Source organism: Hyperolius riggenbachi, chromosome 3 (assembly GCF_040937935.1).
Source record: "Hyperolius riggenbachi isolate aHypRig1 chromosome 3, aHypRig1.pri, whole genome shotgun sequence".
Classification (NCBI taxonomy): domain Eukaryota; kingdom Metazoa; phylum Chordata; class Amphibia; order Anura; family Hyperoliidae; genus Hyperolius; species Hyperolius riggenbachi.
Genome location: NC_090648.1, coordinates 235,506,668 through 235,532,448, shown reverse-complemented (window position 1 = coordinate 235,532,448; position 25,781 = coordinate 235,506,668). Strand labels below are relative to the sequence as shown.

Here is a 25,781-nt window from a genome sequence, read left to right as displayed (position 1 = left end):
ATCTGTAAACAACTTGTGCCTGTGTCATGCTGTAAAGAGACAAGGATAGCTTTTCACATAAAAAGGACAGTTCTGATTCAGATTTGGCAATTCAGTTGTTGCTTCAAAACATCAGCAATCCTATTGAAATCTGTGTGTATACAAAGGTCCTTGCTCCATATGCATCCCTCAGCAGCTGGTGGCTCTGCGGACCAAACTCAAACAACCAGTCGCGGCTTCCTGCGGGTCACAGGTACCTATGGATGGATGAATCCGCACCGCCCATTCCGGGCTAACAGCTTTCACTTTTGCTGCTCTCCAGCGTGTCTGGAAGCTTGCTGCTTTCAGAAGTCACTCCAGCTCAGCGTCCTTACAACCATGCCCACATACGCGTTCCGCCCACTGCAATGTGAGCTGCATCAGTGTGATAATGCGTTCTGCCCATATGACCTTGTTGCCAAGATCCTGTTGTAATATGTCACTATCTGTCTTTTGGAGAAATGCCAAGATGCAGGTTGCACCCACCAGATCAGGTTGACGTGCTTCCAGATCCCTTCCCTCCAGGGATTGTAGGAAAGTGGAAAACCAGTAGATGACCCAGCAATGTCAAGATAATGTATAAACCTCTTTTTTTCAAGCATCAGCAAAAGAGGAAGGTAACGGCATGAAAAAGCGGGCAATGCATCAGAACAGCAACGTTTTGGGAGGAGTCCTGAAACGTTTCACCTAGTGTAGAGAGTATAGGTTGTCACCTGGTGTAGAGTATAGGTTTCACTTCACCCCCTCTGCACTCCTCACTTATGGCTGGTACACATTTTCAATTATGATTGTCCAATCACTGACCAATTTACCATCTCCATGTAGTATGAGGGTCAACATATACTGAATACTATGAGCAGATTGTGCAGGTAATCCCTCAGAGGCCTTTCACACTGGGGTGGTGTGGTAATTTACTGCATTCCTACTAAAGGGCAATGTAAATCTATGGGTTAAATCACATTGCCTGCGCTGCACCAGAAGTCCCCTATCTAACGTGAGTGTATACCTACGTTACCGTGCAGCGATCTGTGGCAGACCGGAAGTCATGTAAGTCTATGGCAACACAGGGATTTTCAAAAAATGGTGGCGGAGCACATATGCGGAAGCATATTTTTGCAATACACTTCTGTGCACTTCCATATTTCCTAAACCGGAAGGGAGCGTCACTTCCTGTTTGGCTATCGGCCAGAAGGGGCTTACCACATATTAACGCGGTAATCCCCAAAGGCCTGTTTTGTGTGGTGCAGCCACCAATTCGCAGTATGAAACCTGCCTCATACTGCATACAGAGGGTAAAATTAGTCAGTGATTGGCCAATCATATTTGAAAGTGTATACCAGGCTTTACTCTTCTGGAGCTTCTGTGATTGGCTAAAGACTGTTTTAACAGGTATTCCCCAAGGCCAGTGCTTACAGGAAGTAAAGTCTGTGAGTTCAGACCTAAAATGACTGCCACACTAAAGCATGCTGTGGGTCAAAAGCAGCCCATTTCTTAACACTAGTATCTTGGCCAGCAGCATAATACCTTATAATTTAAAAAAAGAAAAAACTTAAATACACCCATAATTATAAATACCAAGAGGGAAGCAATGGGAGTGAGTTATAAATACACTTACACTTTAAGTACTCATGGTTGAATATTATTTTGTAACACCACAGAAAATAATCCCAACACATCAATCACGAATAACAAGTAGCAAATTGGTGCCCTTTGGGCACAGCGTAAGTCTATTTTAAGAGAAACTATTCTATATCCAGCTCTAGAAAGATCTCTGTGGAAGGAGCTACATCCATTTCCAGCTTATCGCCAAACCTCTCCACAGTATGAACACACAGAATGCAGCTGAACTACATTGCAACACTCCTCGGGAAGTTTTTTATTTTCTACCTCCGGCTGGGTGCACGCTGAAAGGAGTTGGATCTATTTAAGTTCATGTCAGATATCAGATGCTTTAGACTACTTCATTTCCTGGCGCCAGGACATGTCACATAACGTGGTTAACAGGACACACACACACACAGGAGTTGTGAGCACAAATTATGCTGAATCTTTATTACAGTTGCTTTCCTTATATCCTACTCAATACAGGATTTTGCTCATGCGCAGTTTATCATCATATGTCACCATAATTACAGAAAGTCATGTGATTTACGAGAATTAACACAGTTCAATGATCACGGGGAAAACATGTTATTTATGACATTCCAGGTGTCCCCAGTTGGGGCATTTTATGGGTTTTGCCCAGAGAGAAGAATTTGGCTATTTTCTACCTCATGCAGCCAGCTCTTCCTGCACAGATGTGTGTGGGTGGCTGATTGTTCTATAGACACATTAATATCACACTGAATAGATACATGAGGCACAGACTTAGATACATGTATGCTTGTATATGAAATTGATCTATATACTAATATATATATACATATATATATATATACATATATACCTACATATCCTTTCAGTCCCCCCTTTGGTCATTTCTTCCAAAGGAAGAAGATGACCATACTAAAGCCAATACCTAAAGCAGGCAGAGCTAGCATCACAGTGGGCAAAATTTTGGTCGAAGTCTCCTAATGGTCAAAACACGAATAGCTATTTGGTAAAGTACTCATAACAAAGAAAATGATTAACTAACCTGTAACCTTAAATAATCAATTAAACAATGTTGGCCAATCTAATGGCCGAACAAATCAGAAAAATCAGAAAAGAACCAAATCAGAAATTATTCAGGAAAAAACCCAATAATTATTTTTCCTGATGCAAGAACATTTCTCTTTCCTGATGTGATCTAGTAAAGATCTTATGCGGACTACATGTGAGGGTACACTCATGTGTTTAACTTAGCCTGCGGCAGGAATATTTCTCTTAGATCAATACAAGAAAGAAACTGCCTTATATCAGCACTTCCTCCAAGAGAAGCTTCCATCTGCTCCTGTCTAGAAAAAGGCTTTTCTAAATACTAGGCCTTAGGTCGGCCGAGGTCAAAAACCCTTATGATGGCAACTAACACAGGCATAAGGTGGCTATATTTGGGAGAGGGTGGTTTTGACGTTACAATTTAGTTCACAAACTTTGTGAGGCATGGCAGGCCACTCATCTTCCATCAGCCACTGTACTCCAAGCTATCTCTGCGTCCTTTACTCAGAGTCACACAATCCTGTTAACCCAGGGGGTGGACACCAACCCAAATACAATCATACTCAGGCCTTAATGCCCAGAGTACAGAGGCTGAGGTCAGAAATACAGGAGTACTGCCAGAACTCACTAAGCAAGTCAAAACCGTAGCTACAGGCCTCAGTCCAGGACATATCTGTGAGAGAGAATACAGATCACAGCAGAAGTCTAGGGAACAAGGCTGCATGAGACCATCAACATCTCTGGCCTTCCAATTATCCCATATTAAATATACCAATTAGGTTGCTCAAGGCAACTGTGTTGCTGTGAAATTGTAGTCCATCACACCAATCAAACTGACCAAAGTCCTGTTATGCTTGTTCAGACAAACAGATATAACTCTGATTTAACAAGGAAAGGGAATGTTAGCTAATTGACGTTTTACCACAGTAATGGTAAATATCTATACAGACACCCTACAAATCAAAGCAGAAAAAGATGTAACTAATAGCAACCGCTGCCATAGATACTCTTTCCAGCTCAGGACTAACAGGACAACTGTAATGATGGCTACCTACAGATTTGACTATACTAGAAGGACTCTGCTAATCAAACATATGGACACTTCAACAACTATATTCACAATCAGGATAGGACAAAATATAATACTCTAGCAAAACTTAGCAAGACAACTATGACCAACTTGAATTTACTAAAGACCAAGGTACCAAAAAATAGGAGACTTGTTCCCTGAAAATTGCCCACTGAAATCAGGCCTGCTGAATTATATGGGTCAGTAACAAATAAGCATATGTATATAGATATATAAATTTTACTGTCTGATAAATATACAGTTTTATAGTTATCTGGGTTGAAGCAAGAGGTGTGTACATAACGTTTAACCAAAAAAAAAAACCATACCGGCCCATTTCACTGCTGGTCCAGAGGAAGGCGAAAAACCCTTATAAGGCATAGTGTTATTAGCCCCTGAAAGGGAAAATTCCTTCCTGACTCCAAAATGGCAATCAGAAAAAATCCCTGGATTTATCAGCATTTGGCCTTATTTAGTAATTGAGAAAAATATCTGCTCATTACATATCAACCCATTATATAACTTACAAAAACCTAATTATAATTCTTTCCTAAAGGATGATATAGCAGAGATGAAGGCTGTTACTTATTCAGAAAGCAGTAACCCATAATGTGACTTACAACTAACTCTCCATCTAGAATATCCTTAATATCGTAGCCCACCCCTCTAGTACTGAACCAATAGAAGTTATTTTTAGATAAACCAAGGTTTTCCCCATAGTCACTAGTAGTAGCTTTCCTACGAGCCCAATACACATAAGAATGTCCCACAATCCATACAATCTTCCTGGGTCTGAGATCCAGATCTTGTTCCATTCTTCAACAGATGACACAAGCAACCTTGAAACTTTTATCAGAGCACGCGTTACTGTCCACCTGATGAATAGTATCTTTTTGGGATTCAGGACTTAGTCGACCTATTTCACCCTCTACAGTGGAACCAGTAGAAAATCCTTTTATAAAGATAGCTTCAGGATAGCGTCTTCTCTGGATGGATTCACCTAGATGGATTACTTCCGGATGGACTCTGGTCTTATCCTCCTCAGGATAGATGTCTGGCAAGTTGTTTCTGAAAGAATAAAGAAAAATGTGCGAGTATCATGTTTTTCCCAAAAATCCAATAAGTCATTTATTTTTCCTAGTACTTTAGTACTTGTGATGATTCATACTCTCTACCATGAACTTCAAAACATACTTAGCGGATCTTTCTGTGATCCTAACGGATCTCTCGCAACACCCCGTTCGCATGTCGTCGAGTCGCTGTACCCGTGCGAGTATGTGACTCCATACATGGCAGAGAGGATAAATTCCCAATGAATTTTTACACCATAATGAATTCCCATTTTTCATTCTTCATTTACAAGTCACACTCTCATTCCATCATACCTTCCAAAAAACTTAGGTGGCCCTAGTGCAATATCTCACTACCCCTTCTTACTATACACTAGGCCTGGACAGGGCTGGACATGTGTATAGACTAACATGACCGTTCCCTATACCTCTTTCCCCCCTCTTTTCCCCCATTTGAGCATACATTAAATTTATTTTAATGTCTGGTCAGAATTAGCAAAAGGCTATATGGCATAATATGAGCAGGGTCACAGTACAGTGGATCAGTGGCCAGCACTGTCTCCCTGTAATAGGGTTGGGTCCCCTTTCAGATTTAAAGCTACAGACATACAAAGAACATCTATAGTGTCCTTTTCCCCATAGTGCGCTTAAGGTACTATACCTATGGTTGTCCCCGAGACACACTTCTATAGGCACACATACAACGAACAGCACTACAGAGACTAGGCTAAGGCCTCCTTACTAAACAGACACTGACCTACAGATCAAGCAGAACTGAAATTAAAATTCTGTCAGAGGTAAAGCTTCTAATCAGTACACTATAAAACAGTGTATTTTTTTCCCTGGAGTCTTCAGAACAGTGAAAAATCCATCATAATTGTCATACCAACATCAAATGATTCTGCAGTTTGTCAAAAAAGTTCAAGCACTAAAATAAACTATTTTCCTAAGGGTAAAAAATGTACTTATTTTCCTATGCTGAGTGCAAGGATTTATTTTACTTTAAAGGTTTTGGGCTTAAAAAAAACATATATCCTTATTAAATACAGGAAATGATCACAATAATGGCCTGGACCCATATATGAAGCTTTAAATGGCGTTTCTGCTAAAGCATTATGCAGTGACAGCATACTACTCACAGAAACTCGAATACAGGAAATTCAGTGTTTATATGCAAATCATGCAGACGGATCTCAAAATTGCGTTCATAGTTGTACAAATCTAAGATCAGATACAATATCTCCTTAACAGTGATACTTAGAAACATCTGAATCAGAATGCAGGCAGTTTACATTTCATTTCAACAATGTGGTTTTGGAGGAGCATTTTTTTTCCTTCTCTCTGTGTGGCGAAGAGAGATAGATTTGTGATGAGGATTTATTATTATTTTTGTATTCTGGTGGACTAGGCCAGTATGGAGGACTTTATCAGAGGCTTTTACAGAATGAGGCAGACTTTCAACAAAAGTAGGTGCATTTTTATATAAGATATCTATCTGTTAGGAGTTTTAATTAAACATTCCCTATCAACGTATGAGCAAAATTTTATCCTCAAAATGTCTAGGATTGATCCGCATTGAACCACCGAATATAATATATGAATCCTATATGACTCTGAAATACAATGTTATTTCAGTAATCCATAGAAATTCTGTTCAAATGAACACCACTAACTATTACTTTAAAATAAATGTGATACTATTTCTAACTTTAATTACACATATAATGGGTCTAAGGGACAATTTGTCATCATATCCATAATGTTATTAAGTTGTACTAAAAACTCAATTCATTTTACACAAAAAACTATACTAACACGGTGGTGCAGCAACCAGTGCTTTCGCTTTGCAATGTTACTCAAATCTCTGTCTAGTTAATATCTGCACTGAGTCTGCATGATCTCCTCGTGTCTGCATGGGTTTCCCCTAGACACTTAGTTTCCTCACCAAAAAACCCACAGACAAATCTATTCTGTAATATGAGAAACTTCATTCGCATACATATAGACCGGGGTGACAGTTGGCAATTTTAATCTAAGGACACTAAGTTTCAGAAAAAAATCATTCTCAAAAAACTTAAGGAAAGATAGGGACAAGAATTATTAGGTCATTATTTACTAACCTCTACATCTAACTAAGAAAAAAACCTAAGATGTTGTTTAGATACGTATGACAATTAAATTACATTCTTACACATTACGTATTCAGAATGCACTTTCTTTTTCTTCAGCAGGAAAAAAAACGAGTACGTTTAAGTTGGTAGGGTTACTTCCTCATTTTACTGTTGGTGGCATAGCTTCCTCAGAGAGAGAGAAAAAAAAATCACTTTTAAAAAATGACATTTAACCCTTTCCATACTCTGCCACTATCAAGTATACATCCGTATATATGCAGAAATCATTATTAACTGAGAAAAAGAGATAAAAATACTACTATTTCAGAAGGCAAATATCTCTGACATTTCTTCATACATACGGACATATATGTTTCCTAATTAATCTAATGTTTTAATGTTAAACCCTATTAGAGTAAAAAGTAATAAACTTTTTACTTCCTCACCACACAGATGTTGGCGGGCGCAGATTAGATCACTTAAGAATGACGTGTCCTTATCTTTAACCCTTTCAAACTTACAGGGGAATTCTAACACTATTTAATAAGACAATTTAAGTATTTCTGATTATTTCAAGATTACCTCTAAAAATCATTACCTATAGGAGTGTGTATCTGCCTAATTAACTACTCGCTAATAACTAAGAAGAAAATCTATTTTATTGAGGCAGATATACCCATAGTTTCAACATATAATTTAGCGGGTGCCCAGTGACGTGACTAAGGAACTGCGGGCCCTGGTGTAAGTTTTACATTAGGGCCCCCCCAAGACCTCTATACATAGCAATTGATACAGCGCGCCAAAATTTATCAAAGACAACTACAGCGTCAGAGATACAAGAAGGGGATTAGGGATTGCTACTATTCAAAGCATCTATAGAAGTGATTATTACCACTACAGGACAAATAGAGAGCTAATACTGCGATAGAGGGTGGACCCTTCGGGGCCCTTGTGGACCAAAGGCCTAGGTGCGGCCACTACCTCTGTACCCCCCCTATTGCTACGTCCCTGCGGATATTACCTCTCTCTACCATACACATGACAATCATGTACTCGATACAATCTCTCAATTTTCACACATATGTGTCAGTTTACACATAATACATATGAATACATTGTGATACATGTTATTTTATAACTATACCCAAATTTGCAGGAAATTAATTACATTACTGTATTTCGGAAATGTTTTTTTTTTTCAACGAAGTTTGTATTAAATGACCCATGGATAATTCAGACAATATTAATGATCGGTCATCTACAAAAAGTCCAGTATAACAGAATTTTTCCCAAGGTGGCATCTGAAACCAGTTTTGTACGTACATAGAATTTATACTGGCGATTTTCTGCAAGTGACCGCTCTTATCTGAGTTTCATGAGTGTCCTTAATATTAATTTTACTAACCATCTCTCGGAAATACAGTAAGAATCTTATAACACTTTATATAATACTTTTTTTCATCGCTGGCGCAACCAGACGGAAAACAGACATAAAACACACATTACTAGTCAAGATTAACACACAAGCAAGACAGACTTGGACATATATAATTCTAATCACCGTTAGACATAGTTCTTTAACCAATTGTATATGGATTGAACTATTATTCCTTTCTCCCCCCCCCCCCTCCCCCCAAGGGAATGACAGCCCAAGACTAATATAATATATTATATTCTACCCAAAGATGAACAAAATATTTTTCTTCCAGATATTCTGGCAACACAAAGGTTCATAAATTTCATCTATATTAGGGATTGGGATAGTAAACATTTTGACAATATTTTGACCTATTGATCTAATTCCAGTTTTATACTGCAATTTATTGGCCCTCTATTAAATCTATGTATCAACTATAAATATAAGATATTGCCGTACCAATAGACAATTCTTAGCTAGATAAATTATAATTTATATATTTTTAAAATTTATCAACACTATTTTTATCAATAACTAATATATATCAATAATTCTATCTATAATTCTCATCTCATGAGAACAAAACAAACTTTGTCTAGGGATTTTATCTTTCTACAACCTCACTAAACCCAAACTGTTTCTCAGAGTTTAATAACTTTTTTCTTAACCTTACTAATAAAACAGATTATTAGTTACAAAACAAACGCAGACAAATAATCTAAAACATCTGAATCTTATCTGACATTATAAAAACCTTACAAAAATAAACTGTAATAAACCCATTCAAAACCTAAGAAGAACTACAAATACCCAGAAATCCATACCATATGGTGTCCTGTTCATTTCCCAAATGAACTCTATTTTCTTACCAAAAGAAAATAATTTATTGAAGTTGATCAGACTTCAAATTTGTTAGATTTTTCCCAAAAAAATCTATATTTCCCTTAGACCTACTAAGAGAAGTGTAACAGACTTACCAAAAGTCTACATTCTCCCTAATTTTTTTTTTTTTTTTTTTTTTTTTAAACTAAGGCCTTCTAAAAACCTTATAATGTATATAATTAAATTATACTATCAAAAAACACAAACTCCAACACCGGATTCGTTTTGGTATCAACAGAAATTTCACATAAATAATATAGACACCTCTCTCTTTAAAAAAAACAAAAAGAGAAGTATAGTCATATTACTTACGTGAACTCTGCAGAAGACCATCCCGGACGAGCCCCCAGCTGAAAGGAGTTGGATCTATTTAAGTTCATGTCAGATATCAGATGCTTTAGACTACTTCATTTCCTGGCGCCAGGACATGTCACATAACGTGGTTAACAGGACACACACACACACAGGAGTTGTGAGCACAAATTATGCTGAATCTTTATTACAGTTGCTTTCCTTATATCCTACTCAATACAGGATTTTGCTCATGCGCAGTTTATCATCATATGTCACCATAATTACAGAAAGTCATGTGATTTACGAGAATTAACACAGTTCAATGATCACGGGGAAAACATGTTATTTATGACATTCCAGGTGTCCCCAGTTGGGGCATTTTATGGGTTTTGCCCAGAGAGAAGAATTTGGCTATTTTCTACCTCATGCAGCCAGCTCTTCCTGCACAGATGTGTGTGGGTGGCTGATTGTTCTATAGACACATTAATATTACACTGAATAGATACATGAGGCACAGACTTAGATACATGTATGCTTGTATATGAAATTGATCTATATACTAATATATATATACATACATATATATATATATATACATATATACCTACATATCCTTTCACACGCATAGCAGAAACGCTAGCATTGCGTAAAACGCTGCTTTTATGCAGCAATGTTAGTCAATGGAATGCAGAAAAAAAACGCGGAGACCTGCGATTAACAGTATGCGTTTAGCAAATGCTTGTTTTTTTGCATATAATGCAGGATTGGTGCCAAAACGCACATAATAGAAACGCAATGGATTGTATTTTTGATGCATTTTTTAAAGTTTTATTTTAAAAAAAAATACGATTTCTGAAGTATTTCGCTTCCTACTGTTTTACTTGTGATTTGCATAAATTTAAATATAAAAATACATACAAAACGCATGAAAGATGTATTAAACGCAGCAAAAAAAACACTTAACATAAAACGCAGTCTTTCACGCTATGTCATATGTGAACCCAGCCTGAGCCTCCAGATTATTTTCTTCTAAAGCACCGGCACCACACTTGAAATGTAGTTAAAGCTCTTTTCTTGCATAAGGCTGCTTTCACAGTGGGAAGTTAAAGTCCCACATTACAGTAGTCTGTAATGCAGCCCAACTCACATCAATTAAAAGTCAATGGGCTGTTCACAGTGCCCACGTTGAATACGAGTATAACGCTGCACGTTAAATGAAAGTGCAGCATGCTGTGCGTTATACTCCTATGTGGCTGCGTTAGACTGCTTGCACATGCTCAGTAATGTATGTCAGGAGAGGAGGAGGGGAGAGTCCGCTATTGTGTCTAGCCACATGGCTAATTAATACTTACTGCACTGTAGTGTTGTCCAGATCATGAACGATTCGGATCTTTGATCCGGATCTTTTTTGTGAGTCGAATCATCCGGATCATCACAATGAATGATTCGGTTCACAGTGGATGTCTGGAAGAAACAGGAACTGCAGCTTCTGTGCTCAAGCACAATCTTCCTGCTGCATCTCTCCCTTCCCCATTAGCACCCTCAATGTGCCCTCATTCTCCTGCACCTCTCACTCTGCTGCACCCCTGCTTCCCTAGTAAAATGATTCAAAGATCAGGATCTTTTCAATGATCCGATTCGAATCATTGAAAAGATCCGGACTTCCCAGTATAGAAAGAAAACGGCGCACCAAGAGCCGCATGACGCGGATCAATCTGACGTCCAACTTCAACACCACCATGCCTTGCGTTAGGGGCACGTTATGCGACCTTAACGTCCCCTAAAACGCAACGTCTTGGTGTGAAAGAGGCCTAAAATGTGACCCATTAGATATGTATGTAATGCAATACCTAGCTATCTAAAAATGTGTACCTTTGAAATGTCAAGTAGAGGAGATGTGCCACATATACAATGCCCAGCAGTGCAAAGACAACTGTTCGATATAATATACACAAAAATGTGCCACACGTATCATGCCCAAAGGTGTGCCAGGTGGATAATGTCCAGAAATGTCAAGACCCTGAGATGTCTGCCAGATATATAATTCTCAGAGATAGTAAAATAGTATTGTACCATGTTATCCATCAGTTATAGCAGTTAAATCAGAATTATACCATTTATGAACTTGCATAAAGTGATTTAAATAGGAACTCCAGTGAAAATAATGTAATAAAAAAAAGTGCTTCATTTTTACAATAATTATGTATAAATGATTTAGTCAGTGTTTGCCCATTGTAAAAGCTTTTAAATTCCTGATTTACATTCTGACATTTATTACATGGTGACATTTTTACTGTGGGCAGGTGATGTAGCTGCTGCATACTTTTTTGGCAGTTGGAAACAGCTGTAAACGGCTATTTCCCACAATGCAGCAAGGTTCACAGACAGGAAACTGCCAAGAGTACGTACTCAGAATTTCTTTGTGGGAGGGGTTTCACCACAATATCAGCCATACAGCGCCCCCTGATGGTCTGTTTGTGAAAAGGAATAGATTTCTCATGTAAACGGGGGTATCAGCTACTGATTAGGATAAAGTTCAATTAACCAAATAAACCTTCATAAATCGTGTGAGCTTTATTTATTTATTTATTTTGGGAGGGGGGGGGGGGGGAGCAAGCATTTACTTACTTTCAAAGGGCTGTTACCTAATCCCCTCACCCCCCACATACTATTGCTGGCCTCCAGCTTACCAACCATGAAGCAGCTCATATCGTTGTTGTAAATGCTGGGAGATGTAGTCTAGGATATGTATTCACATTGAAGACTACAATTCCCCAGCATGCATTGCAGAGGCTGAGGAAGTGCGACATCACCGCAGCCAATTCAAGCTGCTTCATCTGTGGCACGGGAAGGACAATGATGACCAACATATAGATGGGGGGAGGCTTGAGAGCAGCCAATAATGGTGCTCAGAAAAAATAAGCTTTGGGCCAATAAGGTTTCTTCAGACTATTAATATAGTGTACAGGAATAGAGTTTGAGGAAAGCTTATTGGCCTAAAGCTTACTCTTTTTATTTGAAGTTAGACAATAGGTGGTATCATCCTCATTCAAAACTTCTTAGTGTATCACATATAGAAACGTGCCAGATAAATGACCAAAGGCATGCCAGATATTTAATGGCCAGAGACATGTCAAATATATAATGGCCAGACAGATAGACTAGATATAACATACCCAGACTAGATATAACATACCCAGAGACATGGGAGAGACATGTCAAATATATAATGGCCAGACAGACTAGATATAATATACCCAGAGACATGGGCCAGGTATATAATGCTCAGAAATGTGCCGAATGTAAGATGTCCGTCAGAGGTGCACTGTGCCAAATAAATAATGCACAGATGTACAAATACAATCTAAACATGCTGAGCTTGTGGGAATGAGATGCCAATCACTTTCCTCTCCTGTCCTATCTGGTGAGGTTTCACACTCCTTCCTAAAGCTGTTTTTCTTCCTTGTCTGGGTTTCTTGGCTCCCCTTTCCTTCCAGGTATCCTCTCTCCAGTCTTTGATATCTGGCAGACACAGGAGCTGCTGTGCAGAGGAAGAAGACTCCTTGTGGTTACAAGACAGGAGAGCAAGTTGCAGAGGAGGGGAATTATTACAGTTTAAGCAACATCCCAGTGACTGAATCAAACTACTGCACCTGTAGTTATAAAAATAAAAAAATATACTGACAGCTTTAAATATTCACTGACAGTGAATTGACTGGCAATTGGATATACCTGCCAGGACATTCTTCCTCAATGTTTGAACTTGGCTCAATATTAAAAGGTGACTTGATCTACTGCAAATATTTTTGGGGTTTTGTGTAAATGCTAGTTGTTTTCTAATGGGCACAGCTAGTGTCACCAGTAAGGATTGTCCGCTAGTTGCAAACAATTGTGTTGGTGAAGGATTTTGTAAATTATGTATGTAGCATAAAAATAGACCAATCACGACAAGCTGAAGTATTTTTAAGCTGCATGGATTTGCATACAACATTTACATAATCCTGCATCATCTCTGATTATTTGCATCTAATTGACCATCCCTAGTCACCAGTGACAAAGTATTAGGCCTCATTCACACCTAAAATTGAAAACGTAAGCCTTTTGCATTTTTGTGTATTTTTTTCCCAGCACTCCACTGCGTGCTGCGTTTCTGGTAAAAGCGCTTTTGAAAGCACTTTGTGAAGAAACGCGGAAAAGCCACCACATGGACGCAGGATGAGGCGGCTGTTTCCGCGGCTAGCATAGCGGGACGCGGCGGTTTGCGCGCACAGGCCTGCTACTGACAGTCTGACCAGGCGCGGGGAGGCCACTGCATGTGCAGATAGCGGTGCGTCTCACCCCGCGTGCAGGCCAGCAGAGACATTGCAAAGTGTGGCTGGGACTGATAGTCCACACAGGTTCAGAATGACGCGCGCGCGCTGAGAGGCAGAGTTTATATGACAGCCAGAAGAAGATCAGCTGACCAAGCTGGTCAGCTGACATTTCCACCACTTTTCATTGGTCCAGCACTTAAGGGTGGCGCTGGAGAGCGCTATAGTATATATACTGGGTGCTGGTCATTTCTCTGGTGTCTGGCGTTGCGATCACTACGTGGTAGCACTCAGGCCTTGTCTGTTTCTGTGTTCTAGCATAGTTTCCAAAGGTGTTGACATCAAGGAGCTCACACCTTAGCATTAGGAATATTGAATTGTATTATTTGTTATGACCTTCTGCCTGCCTGACTATTCCTCTGAACTCTGATCCTGTACCTTGCTATTTCTGATATCCTGTTGCCAATCTCTGCTCGTTCCTGGACTCTATACCTGCCTCCTGATTCTGTACCTCGTTATTCTGATTCTCCGTTGCCTGACCCTGCCTGTTATTGGATTCCGTATCTGCCTTCTGATTCTGTACTTTATCTGTCTGTGTGTTGACGACCTGGCTTGGCCGACCTCGAGAACTAGCCTTACTGTTAGAGGCAGTTCCCAGATCTGTTAGTGACACCCGCTCATTGGTGTCACTCACGCTCTGTCCTTCCCACATTCTGCTTAGCTCCTCCCCCGGGAGAGTCTAGGCTTACGAACGGAGCATACTTCTGTGCAGTATTCCTTACTGCCTCTGTACCTACTCCTTAGGTACAGTCCTCTAGTGTTACTGTTACACCCAAACACTCACTTCTCTCTCAGGTGTCCAGAGGTTAGTAGATATATCTGATTATCGGTGATACTGCAGATCATCAATAATCGGGTATATTCTGCATTCTCGGTGATACTGCAGATCACCGGTAATCAGACCCTCTCTGTGTTACACCGATCGTTACACACTTTTCCAGAGCGGTTTTGTAATTCACTCCTTGACGCAAGTCAGGAAGTGAACTCTTTGACCCGGAAAAGAATAAATACAATGTATTTATTCTTAAAAACGCAATCACTGCACAAAGCGATTTTGTGAGCGTTTGCGTTTTTCCTATACCTTCCATTGAGGCAAAGTCGCCCCAAAAATGGTACAGGCACCGCTTTGCTGCACCCACAGTGTACGAACCGCGCTGATATGAACCTCCTCATAGAGATTCATTGCACAAGCGTTTTGTGAGCGATTTTAAAAATCGCCTGCACTTGAAAAAAGGCCAAAAAAACTCCTCTAATGTGAATGAGCCCTCAGGCAGTTTGCTGCTTACTTCAAAGACACTGTTTATTAACCTTAAAGAGGAACTGTCGCAAAAATCTTAAAATTAAAACACATACAAAGAAGAAGTTAATTTCTTCCAGAGTGAAATGCACCATAAATGACCTTTCTCCTATGTTGCTGTCACTTACAGAAAGTATTAGAAATCTAACATTACCGACAGGTTTTGGGTTAGTCCATCTCTTCATGGGGGATTCTCAGTATGGCCTTATTCTTTATAAAGACATTCACTGAAAAAGATTTATATAAAGATCCTGGCCAGCCTCCCTGCTCACTGCACACTATTTTGGCAGTTGGACGGAGCAACTGCCATTCACTAAGTGCTTTTAAAAATAAAGAAAACCCTGAGAACCCCCCATTTTAAGATGGGCTTGTCCAAAATCTGTCGGTAATGTCAGCTTTCTACTACTTACTAAGTGACAGCAGCATAGGAGAAAGGCAATTTATGGCTCATTTTACTCTGGAAGAAACGTACTTCTTATTTGTATATGTTTACATATATTTAAAATTTTAAGATTTTCGCGACAGAGGTCCTTTAACCACTTCAGCTCTCAGTCGTGTTTCACCTTATGCATCCAAGCAATTTTCACCTCCCATTCATTCGCCTATGACTTTATCACTACTTATCACAATGAACTGATCTATATCTTGTTTTTTCTGCCCCCAATTAGGCTTTCTTTGAGTGATACATTTTGCTAAAAGCTACTTTACTGTAAATGCATTTTAGCAGGAAGAATAAAACTGAAAAAATTCATTATTTCTCAGTTTTCGGTCATTATAGTTTTAAAATAAACATGCCTCCATAATTAAAACACACATTGTATTTGCCTAATAGTCCCGGGTATTACACCGTTTAAATGATGTCCCTATCACAATGTATGGCGACAATATTTTGTTTGGAAATAAAAGTGCATTTTTTCCATTTTGCATCAATCACTATTTACAAGCTTATAATAAAAAAAAGTAAAAAAAAGAAATATTTTATCTTTACATGGATATTTAAAAAGTTTAGACCCTTAGATAAATATTTAAGTTTTTTTTTTTATTAACCACTTTACCCCTATAGGTGCGGATATCTACATCCCTTTTTCCATCCTTTCACCCCCAGGGACGGAGATATCCGCGCGCCCGCTCACTCGTGCGCTCCCGCTCTCATGCACGCCACCGCCCGCTCGCCCGGAGATCAATGAACGGGCAAAAACCGTTCCTGTTTATTGATCTAAGCCCCCCGCAATGATCGGCTGCTTCTATGAGACGCAGCGATCAGTGTGAAAAAAAAAAGTTTCCCAGCCTCATAAGACTTCCTGCAAGCATACTTACGCTTGCAGGTCGCATAAACAAAAAGTTACTGTGGCCATCTTGTGGACAAATAGTAAAACTACACCCTAAAGCATTTTTCATATACAAATACTTTAGTTTTACACTAAAAATTAACTCATTACCTCCCACACGCCCCAATTTATTTATTTTTTGTAATTAAAAAAAATGTACAATAAAAAAATACATAAATAGTTACCTTAGGGACTGAACTTTTTAAATATTTATGTCAAGAGGGTATAACACTGTTACTTTATAAACTATGGGCTTGTAATTAGAGATGGACGCAAAACTGAAAAAACATGCACCTTTATTTCCAAATAAAATATTGGCGCCAAACATTGTGATAGGGACATAATTTAAACGGTTTTATAACCGGGACAAATGGGCAAATACATTTCATGGGTTTTAATTACAGTAGCATGCATTATTTAAAGACTATAATGGCTGAAAACTGAAAAATAATAATTTTTTTCCCACATTTTTCCTATTTTCCCATTAAAACACATTTAGAATAAAATAATTCTTGGCATAATGTCCCACCTAAAGAAAGCCTAATTGGTGGCGAAAAAAAGCAAGCTATAGTTCATTTCATTGCGATAAGTAATGATAACGTTATAGACGAATGAATGGAAGGAGCACTGAAAGGTGAAAATTGCTCTGGTGCTCAAGGGGTAAAACCCCTCAGTTGTGAAGTGGTTAAACATTTTATTTGGGTATTTTTGGGAGGGTGGGATGTAAATAGTAATTTTTTTATGTAAATATGTGTTGTTGATTTTTAAATGTACATGTAGTTTTACAATTTGGCGTAACATGTAAGCTTAGAGGGACGTAAGAGGCAGAAAGAGTAAAGCTTCCGAAAGAAGCCGTCGCTCTTTCTGCTGGGGAAAGGGATCAATGATCGGCACCATGTCCCGATTCATTGATTCCCTGGCTAACAAACCGCGGCCCCGGAGCACAAGTGCAGGTGTGCGATCGTTCGTGGGAGCGCACATGTGGCCTTTTGGATGTATATTATATGTCCAAAAGGCCAAAGTAGTTAAGAAGCGGGTGAGGTGTCAAATAAATTATTTCTTAACCACCACAATGAAGTAAGAATGTTCCTTTTATTATCATCACACTATATATTGATGTTTACATTGGGCAAAGCAGGTCTTTTCGATGCACGGACGCAGTATCATAGTGCCCAAGTTGGGCACCACTATAGCTGCAATGCTATAGTCCACAGCCCATACACGGTAATTCGGGTGCCAGACTTCAAATTACTGACACCTTTTAGGTAACGGAAGCTATTTCATTTGTATTCATAAAGTTTCAAACAGTTCTGCCCACTTTTAAGTAGCAGTAGCAAGCAATTCAGTTAAATGGGTTCCCACAAGAGCTTGGATTTTGCCATAAATGTAAACACTTCCCACTAAAAGGTCGACTCAAAGCCTGTTCATGGCTTTTTGTTTCAATGAAAGGGTGGAAATATTTTATGACTGTCTTCTTGGTCAGTCAGAACACATGGACCCATATGCAATTCACTTTTTCTCCTGAATTGTCTCCTAAGGCTGGGAGCACAGATAACATCCCCTTCTCGCACCTCTGACACTATGGCTGTCCTTGGCAGGTTTTGGTGCGCCGTATCAATTGTTATGTATAGAGTGCTTGTGGGACTCCATTGTAAAACTTGCATCGGGGACCACAGCTCCTTAGCAACTCCACTGGTGTGAACTGCAATGGAGACTGGACATAACATTTAATACAAAGCCTGCATGCAGTGAGTTAGAATAACGGAATCAGCTACAATGCAGAACTGTGAACAGTCCCATAGAATTGTATGGGCAGGGAGTTGATATGCTTTGTGAACCTAGCCTTATAACAAAGAACTGAAAAAGAGGCTGCCTTGAAGACAGAAAGAACTGAAAAAGAGGCTGCCTTGAAGACAGAAAGAACTGAAAAAGAGGCTGCCTTGAAGACAGTACAGTAAATACAATTTGTGTTTGTAAGGGCAGTTCTGCATTGACCAGTACAATATTCCTTTCCAGCATTACTGTTCATCCTGGCAGGATAAAAGTTTAGGTTTTGAATTTGGTGATGGTAGCATTTTGAGTATATGGAGTTATTCTAGTCGACCTTTGCCCCTTGCAACATGGCAATAAGTAGATATGTGTTATTGTAGTAAAATTGTACACACTAGATGGCAGTCATGAGCTACATGAGTGAATCTGAGAATGATTAATGATGCAGTTGCTCCATTAGTTATCATTCCCAACCACCAAACCTTATATTTGTAGAAGTATTTTTCTTAATGTTTTTATTTAAACAAATAAAGTTTATTGAAAGTTTCAAACAAGGCAAAGCGTACAGTACAAGTTATGCAAGTATACACTACAACCAATGTAAGTGCTGCATGGCGTAGGGTTACAAGTCAGTTACATAACAGAAATTGCAAACAAGGGTTCATCATCTAAATGAAGTTACACAGTACTGCGGCTCACAGTAGATAATATTTTAACATAGATTACAATTAAACAACACAGGCAGCTGCTTATTTTGACCTGGACCTAGGGGCTTCATATTGTGATACAACATGTTTATGCAGGAGATCCAGGAACGGTTTCTCCATCTGTTCCATTCCAAGTGGAACTTCATTATAGCTCCGGGGTGTATGTATACGATTTTCTTGGAGGGTATAGCTGTGCTAACATTTTTCTTAATGTTTAAAAATGAATTCCTCTGGCGATTGACTCCACAGAAGCACTCTGGGGTCCATCCTTTCACCCAGTCTCTTTCGGACTCCCTCCTCCTCCCGCGCCCCGACATGGCTGGCCACAGTGGGTTCTTACCCCTGCGGGTTCTCCACATGCAATTATTGCCAGTGTCACAAAAAAAGCAATTCGATTTTTTTCTTTTGCACAGAATAAAAGTTTTCCCATCAAGCAGTATGTGAACTGCGACACTAAATACACAATTTACGTTATTTCCTGCATGATATGTCACATACAATATGTGGGATGTACCACTCGTCACCTCAGAGCCCGCATAGCGGAACATTATTGTGGCACTAATTGGAACACTTTTCGCAAATCTGCGGTTTCCAAACATTTTGAAACAGTACATGAAAGGGATCTTTCTTCTTTTGTTTTTCAGGGAGTGGAGCGGGTGGTCTGTCCAGTTAGGGGAGGTGACATGCAGAGATTACTTTTGAAGCGCGAGGCTTTTTGGATCCATAGGTTAGGTACTCGTATACCACAGGGTTTAAATAAGCGATGGGACTTCAGTCTAGTTTACACATATTGATGCCCTCTTTTGCTTCTCCCTGATTATACATATAGTGCCTAGCCAATGATCTATGTGAATTGTTGTCCTCTCTCCTTCTCCATTTTCAGCTTCATAGTTAGTCAGTGACAACGCTTTTTTACATCTTTTATATGACATTTTCAATGTTATTATTGTATTTTTATATTGTATTCTTTGGGGATGTATATCTCTTTAAGAGGCGGTTTGTATGTTCCCGGGGGTGGATCTTTCTCTCCCTTGGCCTCATATAAATTTCCTCTCATACAGGTTCACTTTTAACTACGACTAAGGGCAGATGGTAGGCCCGATACGCGTTAGTTGATCCTGTGATTTTATTGCCTTGTCTGTGGATTTTTTCAAATAAACTTTTCAGCCTTTTTTACCTCATCCTGTTCTGGTCTGCGGATCCTCCTTTGTACCTGACTCCACAGAAGCATGGTACAGGAAGGCATGGGACGCATCCTTGATTTGACTGTGCTAATCTTGGCTTAGCTTGCTTCTTAGAAGTGTTGATGCCATTTGGATGAATTTTCTGGGACAATGGCACTGACTTATGATGATTGGAGAGTTGCAGAGAGCTTGTGTGAACCAGTAAACCTGGATTGAATTCATTTAGAAATGTGCCTGGTATTCCTAAACAAGTAACAAATTCCAAAACATACAGCATCTTTAAAGGACCACTATCATGAAAAATGTAAAATACATGTGTGCTCATACATATAAGTAGTTTTCCCAGAGTAAAATGCACAACAAGTTACTTTCCTCGTATGTCACTGTTACGGTAGGTTGTAAAAATTTGATTTGAGAGATCTGACATTTTCTATTCCGTTGTCTGTTGTAGCATGCGTTTGGACAACAGACAACAAAGCAGACCTGATTTGGGAGGTGTCGTGGTGGGTTTTTGATATTTTAGCCATGTTCATTCTCCATTGCAAGCACAAGTGGGAACGGATATAGTCCATTTCTATAGATTTTCTTGGTCTGTTGCCATGCATACTGTATCATTAAAAAGTCGCTGTAAGACAGGACTTTGGACTTCATTCACTAAGCTGTGCTGCTACAGCAGCACAGCTTAATGACTACAGGGAGTGCTATTCCCTGTGCACACTATGCAGCCAGCCATAGTGTGCACAGTCCAATTACGCTGTGCTCAGTTAGTTTAAAGAGCGCTTTGTTATATTTAACAATCGCTCCACTGAACCCGCCCAGAGCCTTGTTGGTCCACTCGTTTCAAAGAATGATATTGCTGCCATCACTTGACAGTCAGGCTACTGGGCCAATCAAAGTGCATCAATATCGTTCTTTGAAGCTACTGGACCCTCCGGGATCCTGGCGGGTTCAGTGGAGCGATCGTTAAATGTAACAAAGTGTTGTTTAACCTCTTGAGGACTGCAGTGTTAAACCCCCCTAAAGACCAGGCTGTTTTTCCTGAAATTGGCCACTGCAGCTTTAAGGCCAAGCTGCAGGGCTGCACAACACAGCACACAAGTGATCCCCCCCCCCTTTTCCCCCCCACCAACAGAGCTTCCTGTTGGTGGGGTCTGATCCCCCCACAGTGTTTATTTTTATTTTTTTTACATTAATTTTTTTATTAATACATTTTGCTTTTTGCTTTTTTTCCTAAACTCCTCCCTTGCCCCAGCCTGCCAATCATGGTGATTGGCTGTCATAGGCTTCTTCCTATGAGAGCCGATCACTCTCTTGTCCCCCAGGGGACAGCCGTGTCATATGGCTGTCCCCAGTACAGCGCTGCTGCTGATCGCAGTGCTGTACTAAGTGTAAAGATGGTGGTTTCTGATTGCCACTCGGAGACTGAAGGCGGAGCGGAGCTCCGCCCCCGAGCAGGAGATGCGCGCGCAGCCTGCACACGATCTCCTGCAGTAGCCAGCTCCAGGACCTGATGCCAATTGTCGTTAGGGGGTCCTGGGGCTGCCGCCGCATTCACGTCCATTGGTGTGACGCCGTCGTTAGGTAGTTAAACTAATTGAGCCCAGCGTAATTGTACTGCGCTATGGCTGCATAGCATGCACAGGGAATTATAACACCCCCAACAGTCATTAAGCTGTGCTGCTGTAGCAACGCAGCTTAGTGAATCAAGCCCTTTGTGTTCCGCTACCACAACAGAGACAACATACATGTTGAAGATGGACATGTCCAAATGGATCCTATAGATAACAAAGTATACATTGACGTGTCTGTTTATCCGCTTGTCTCTGTTCTAGAAATATGTATAACTACACCTGTGGTGTGTTATTGCTGCAGAGCTTGCTTTCTCAACCAGGGTTCCTTGAGCACTCTGCAGGGGTTCCTTGGCATTTTCCCCTATCGTGGGGGAAGTATAATAGAGCACATTATAATAGGTGGTACTGTAACAAGAAGCACTAAATTGGGGGCTCAGGAGACAGTATAATGAGTGGCAGTGTAATAGGGAGTAGTGACATAAACAGCTACACATACTTTTAAAGACCATGCTTCCTGCAAAATAAATGCGGGGGTTCCTCGAGATCAAAACATTGTTAGCAGGGGTTCCTCCAGGGTAAAAAGGTTGAGAAAGGCTGCTGTAGAGTATAGACATTGTTCTGACCCCTGCTGTGGGATATTCAAATATCTCATATTCTGCATCTAGTATTGAACCTTGGCCAGGTATGCCACCACTCTCATTTCCCCATTCTAATTGTTCACTTTCCTTCGTTATTCCCTTATTTCTTATTTCTCCCTGGTATGCCACACCTGTAATATTATTTCTATGTTTGATGGTGGGTCAGGTTTACTAGGAGAATCCATATTGGGTTTCCAAATGGACTGAATTAATCAATTCATTCAAATACAATTTGTCTTTACAATCAAGATTAAAAATAGACAAAGTAAAAGTGGTCTTCCCAATGAGAACAGGGACTTTACATAATGGGGGGGGTTGAATGTTGTGGTGACACCAATTCACCCTAAGAGCACTACAAAAGATAGTTTTTTGGTTCACAAGCGCATTGCTATCAAACTACATTCTGCATTCAGCTTTACAAAGTACTACTGGAGGTAAAATTGTTATTTTTGTAACGGAGGTGGGCTTATATGCAATTGACTTCTATCTGCTGAGTTTTCTCCAAGGAGCGTGTAAAGCCCCATAGGAATATCATTGCATCGCATTGCAATGTGGTGATATTGCCCATTGCGATGTAACACAACGGACTAGGGCCAATATGCAATTGAATTTTTCTCTGGAGTTTTTTCCTAATATAATTATCCATCTAGTCTTTAAAATAACTTTTCAGCACTTTGCAATTTTAAAAAGTAGGTGAAAAAGTACTATCAAAATTATTTTGAGTGTTTTTTTGTTGCTGGTGGCTTAAAATATGCAGGTTGGCAGCACAAAGTGTATGATTGAGTAATGGGGCATGGCTACCAGCTACAGTGCATTAATTAGGTGCTAGTCATTTAGCTATTTTATAGCCTAATGTTGATGCACCTTAGGTGATAGCCAACCCTTCATTCTTGGCTATTCAATAGTCTGCTTTTATGATACACCTGTTAATGAGCACAATGTAAAGGTGGCCACTAACAGTCCAATTTCTAGTGAAAAATTGTTTGAGCGATCAGATATTCCGATCGTAAGAAAAATCGTTCCTTACACCATCAACAAACCAATCTTTGCTTTCTATCTATCACAACCAAGGAAAAAAAATCCAAATTTTGTTTTGACAAAAATCCAATCGGACGTTTTTTATAATCGTTTGTAATCAATTGTGCCCATCAACTGAGATTATTTACCACCAATCCGATCAGAATTTCTGATTGCTCGAACGATTTTTCGCCAGAAATTGCACTGTTAGTGCCACCTTTAGAGTTAGTGGTTAAGATTCAGCAGGGCCGGGCCGAGGCAGAGGCAGGAGAGGCTCCAGCCTCAGGGCGCTGTGTAGGAGGGGGCGCACAACTCACTCAGCTATCATTCCCCTATTGTGTATGAAGCAGAAAGAAATAATAAAAGGGGATACATGGCAGTGACTGCAAGCCAGATAACTAGATATAAAGGTGTTGAGGGTGTTGGGGGCCCTGGGATGCCTCTTATTCTAATAGTAATAAGTGTGCGATGAATGGGGGGGCACTTTGGTGTCTCAGCCTTGGGTGCTGGAGGACCTTGTCCCGTCTCTGAGATTCAGCACTAATATAGCAGGTTTGTGTATGGGCATGTTAGATTTAACAGTTAGGATAGGAGGTTAGGGTTTGGCTTTAGAAAGGACTATACATTTGGGTGGGAAAGGTTAGAGTCTAGCATCAGGAATGACTTTAGATCTGGGAAGGTTAGGGTTAGGTGTTGTTTAGGTACAGCCATTCGACAGGGAGAAGTGCAGAGAACCAAGACAAAAGCACTGTCACAAAGCTAACAGCAGGATATTGGTAATCACATTATTATGATTCTCTGTCAACCTCAATTAGTGCCCACTTTAACCAGCATTGCAACTAAATGCACACCTTTCATGGTGATAGTGCTCCCTCTAGTGGTAAATAGATATATAGGCGGTCTTCAGTTACTGCTGGCTTCAGGAATATCAAGCTCAGTTTGTGTTGTCTCCTTCTTCCTAAATATTTAAAGCTTTGTACACACTTTTGATTTTACCTGGCTGAAACAATCATGTACACATGTCCCCTGAAGTTGCTGGCCTCCTCTTCAATAATCCAATGGGTCAGATTGCTCTCACCCGACCAGGGACAACATTAGATAAAAAGGCCCCTTACGTTTTCATACTGTACTGACAGTAAATGTGTGACCTCTGCAGTCCCTAACTTGTGGGTCCCTTAAGAAGCTTGGAGACCTGGGCAATTCCCAGTTTGACCATACAGAAGCCCTGGCCCTCCACACAACATCTATTATTTCTGTGGGAAATTACCTTAAAGAGACTCTGAAGCGAGAATAAATCTCGCTTCAGAGCTCATAAATAGCAGGGGCACGTGTGCCCCTGCTAAAACGCCGCTATCCCGCGGCTAAACGGGGGTCCCTTCACCCCCAACCCACCCCCCGCAAAAGTGTGTCGTAGAAAGGTCGCAGAATTTCCCTTCCTGGAGGCAGGGCTAACGGCTGCAGCCCTGCCTCCAGTCGCGTCTGTCAGCGGCGCATCGCCGCCTCTCCCCCGCCCCTCTCAGTGAAGGAAGACTGAGAGGGGCGGGGGAGAGGCGGAGATACGCGCTGACAGACGCGCGTGGGGCAGGGCTGCGGCGGTTAGCCCTGCCCCAACCAGGAAGCGCTCCCCGGGTGTATCGAGGGGGATTTGGGGGTGAAGGGACCCCCGTTAAGCCGCGCTATAGCGGCGTTTTAGCAGGGGCACACGTGCCCCTGCTATTTATGAGGTCTAAAGCGAGATTTATTCTCGCTTCAGACTCTCTTTAAAGTCAATGGTAACAAAAATAAAAAAATCCAGATACTTACCTAAGGAGAGGGAAGGCTCTGGGTCCTTTCACAGTTCCCGTGTTCAGCGCTGGCTACCCCATAGCAGTATATTTATTATTTATTAATATTCATCCAAATTGGTCAAATACTGCTTTCCACTACCGAAGGAGACTTTGGAAGTCTTCGGGGAGCTCGAGTGGGCTGCTCCATACTGAGCACACGTGAGCGCCCTATCTCGCACACTCGCGCGTGTGCAGTATAGAGCAGCCTGTCTATGGAAGGACTCAGCTCCCAAAGACTTCCGAAGTACCTCACACCTGGGTATTCAAACAGAGGAGCTGCCACTTAAAGAAGGGGACCGTGAGAGAAGCAGGAAGGCTCTATAGGACCCAGAGCCTTCCCACTCCTTAGGTGAGTATCTGGCTGATTTTTTTTTTTTATTCCATTGACTTTAAACTTCCTTTAGTAGGGCACTGCTCACTCGTCCTCCTCCCTCCCCTCCCCCTAAAGCAGAACCTACCTCAAAGCCAGTAGCTGAGCAACATGTCTGTACAGAAATCATTTAAAATTTGTAACCTGAAACAATATCACTTCAGTTGTTTAACAATCGTTTTGGACAATGATAGTTTAAAGCCTG

The 25,781-nt window shown here is 40.4% G+C and overlaps 1 protein-coding gene across 11 annotated transcripts in view; it reads left to right on the top strand.

Annotated features, from left to right (window-relative positions):
• The window catches only part of LOC137563493 (testis-specific gene 13 protein-like), a 235,827-nt gene that overhangs the window by 183,792 nt on the left and 26,254 nt on the right, over nucleotides 1-25,781 (top strand). The window contains exon 1 of one of the 11 annotated variants that reach the window (XM_068276000.1): nucleotides 6,208-6,260. The exons of 9 other annotated variants lie outside the window; for them this stretch is intronic. In XM_068276000.1, coding sequence (XP_068132101.1) covers nucleotides 6,209-6,260 — 52 coding nt within the window. In that variant the 5' untranslated portion in view covers nucleotide 6,208. Of the gene's footprint in view, nucleotides 1-6,207; nucleotides 6,261-15,497; nucleotides 15,551-25,781 lie in introns of those variants that run through there. One more of the 11 variants, XM_068276013.1, reaches the window with a different exon arrangement.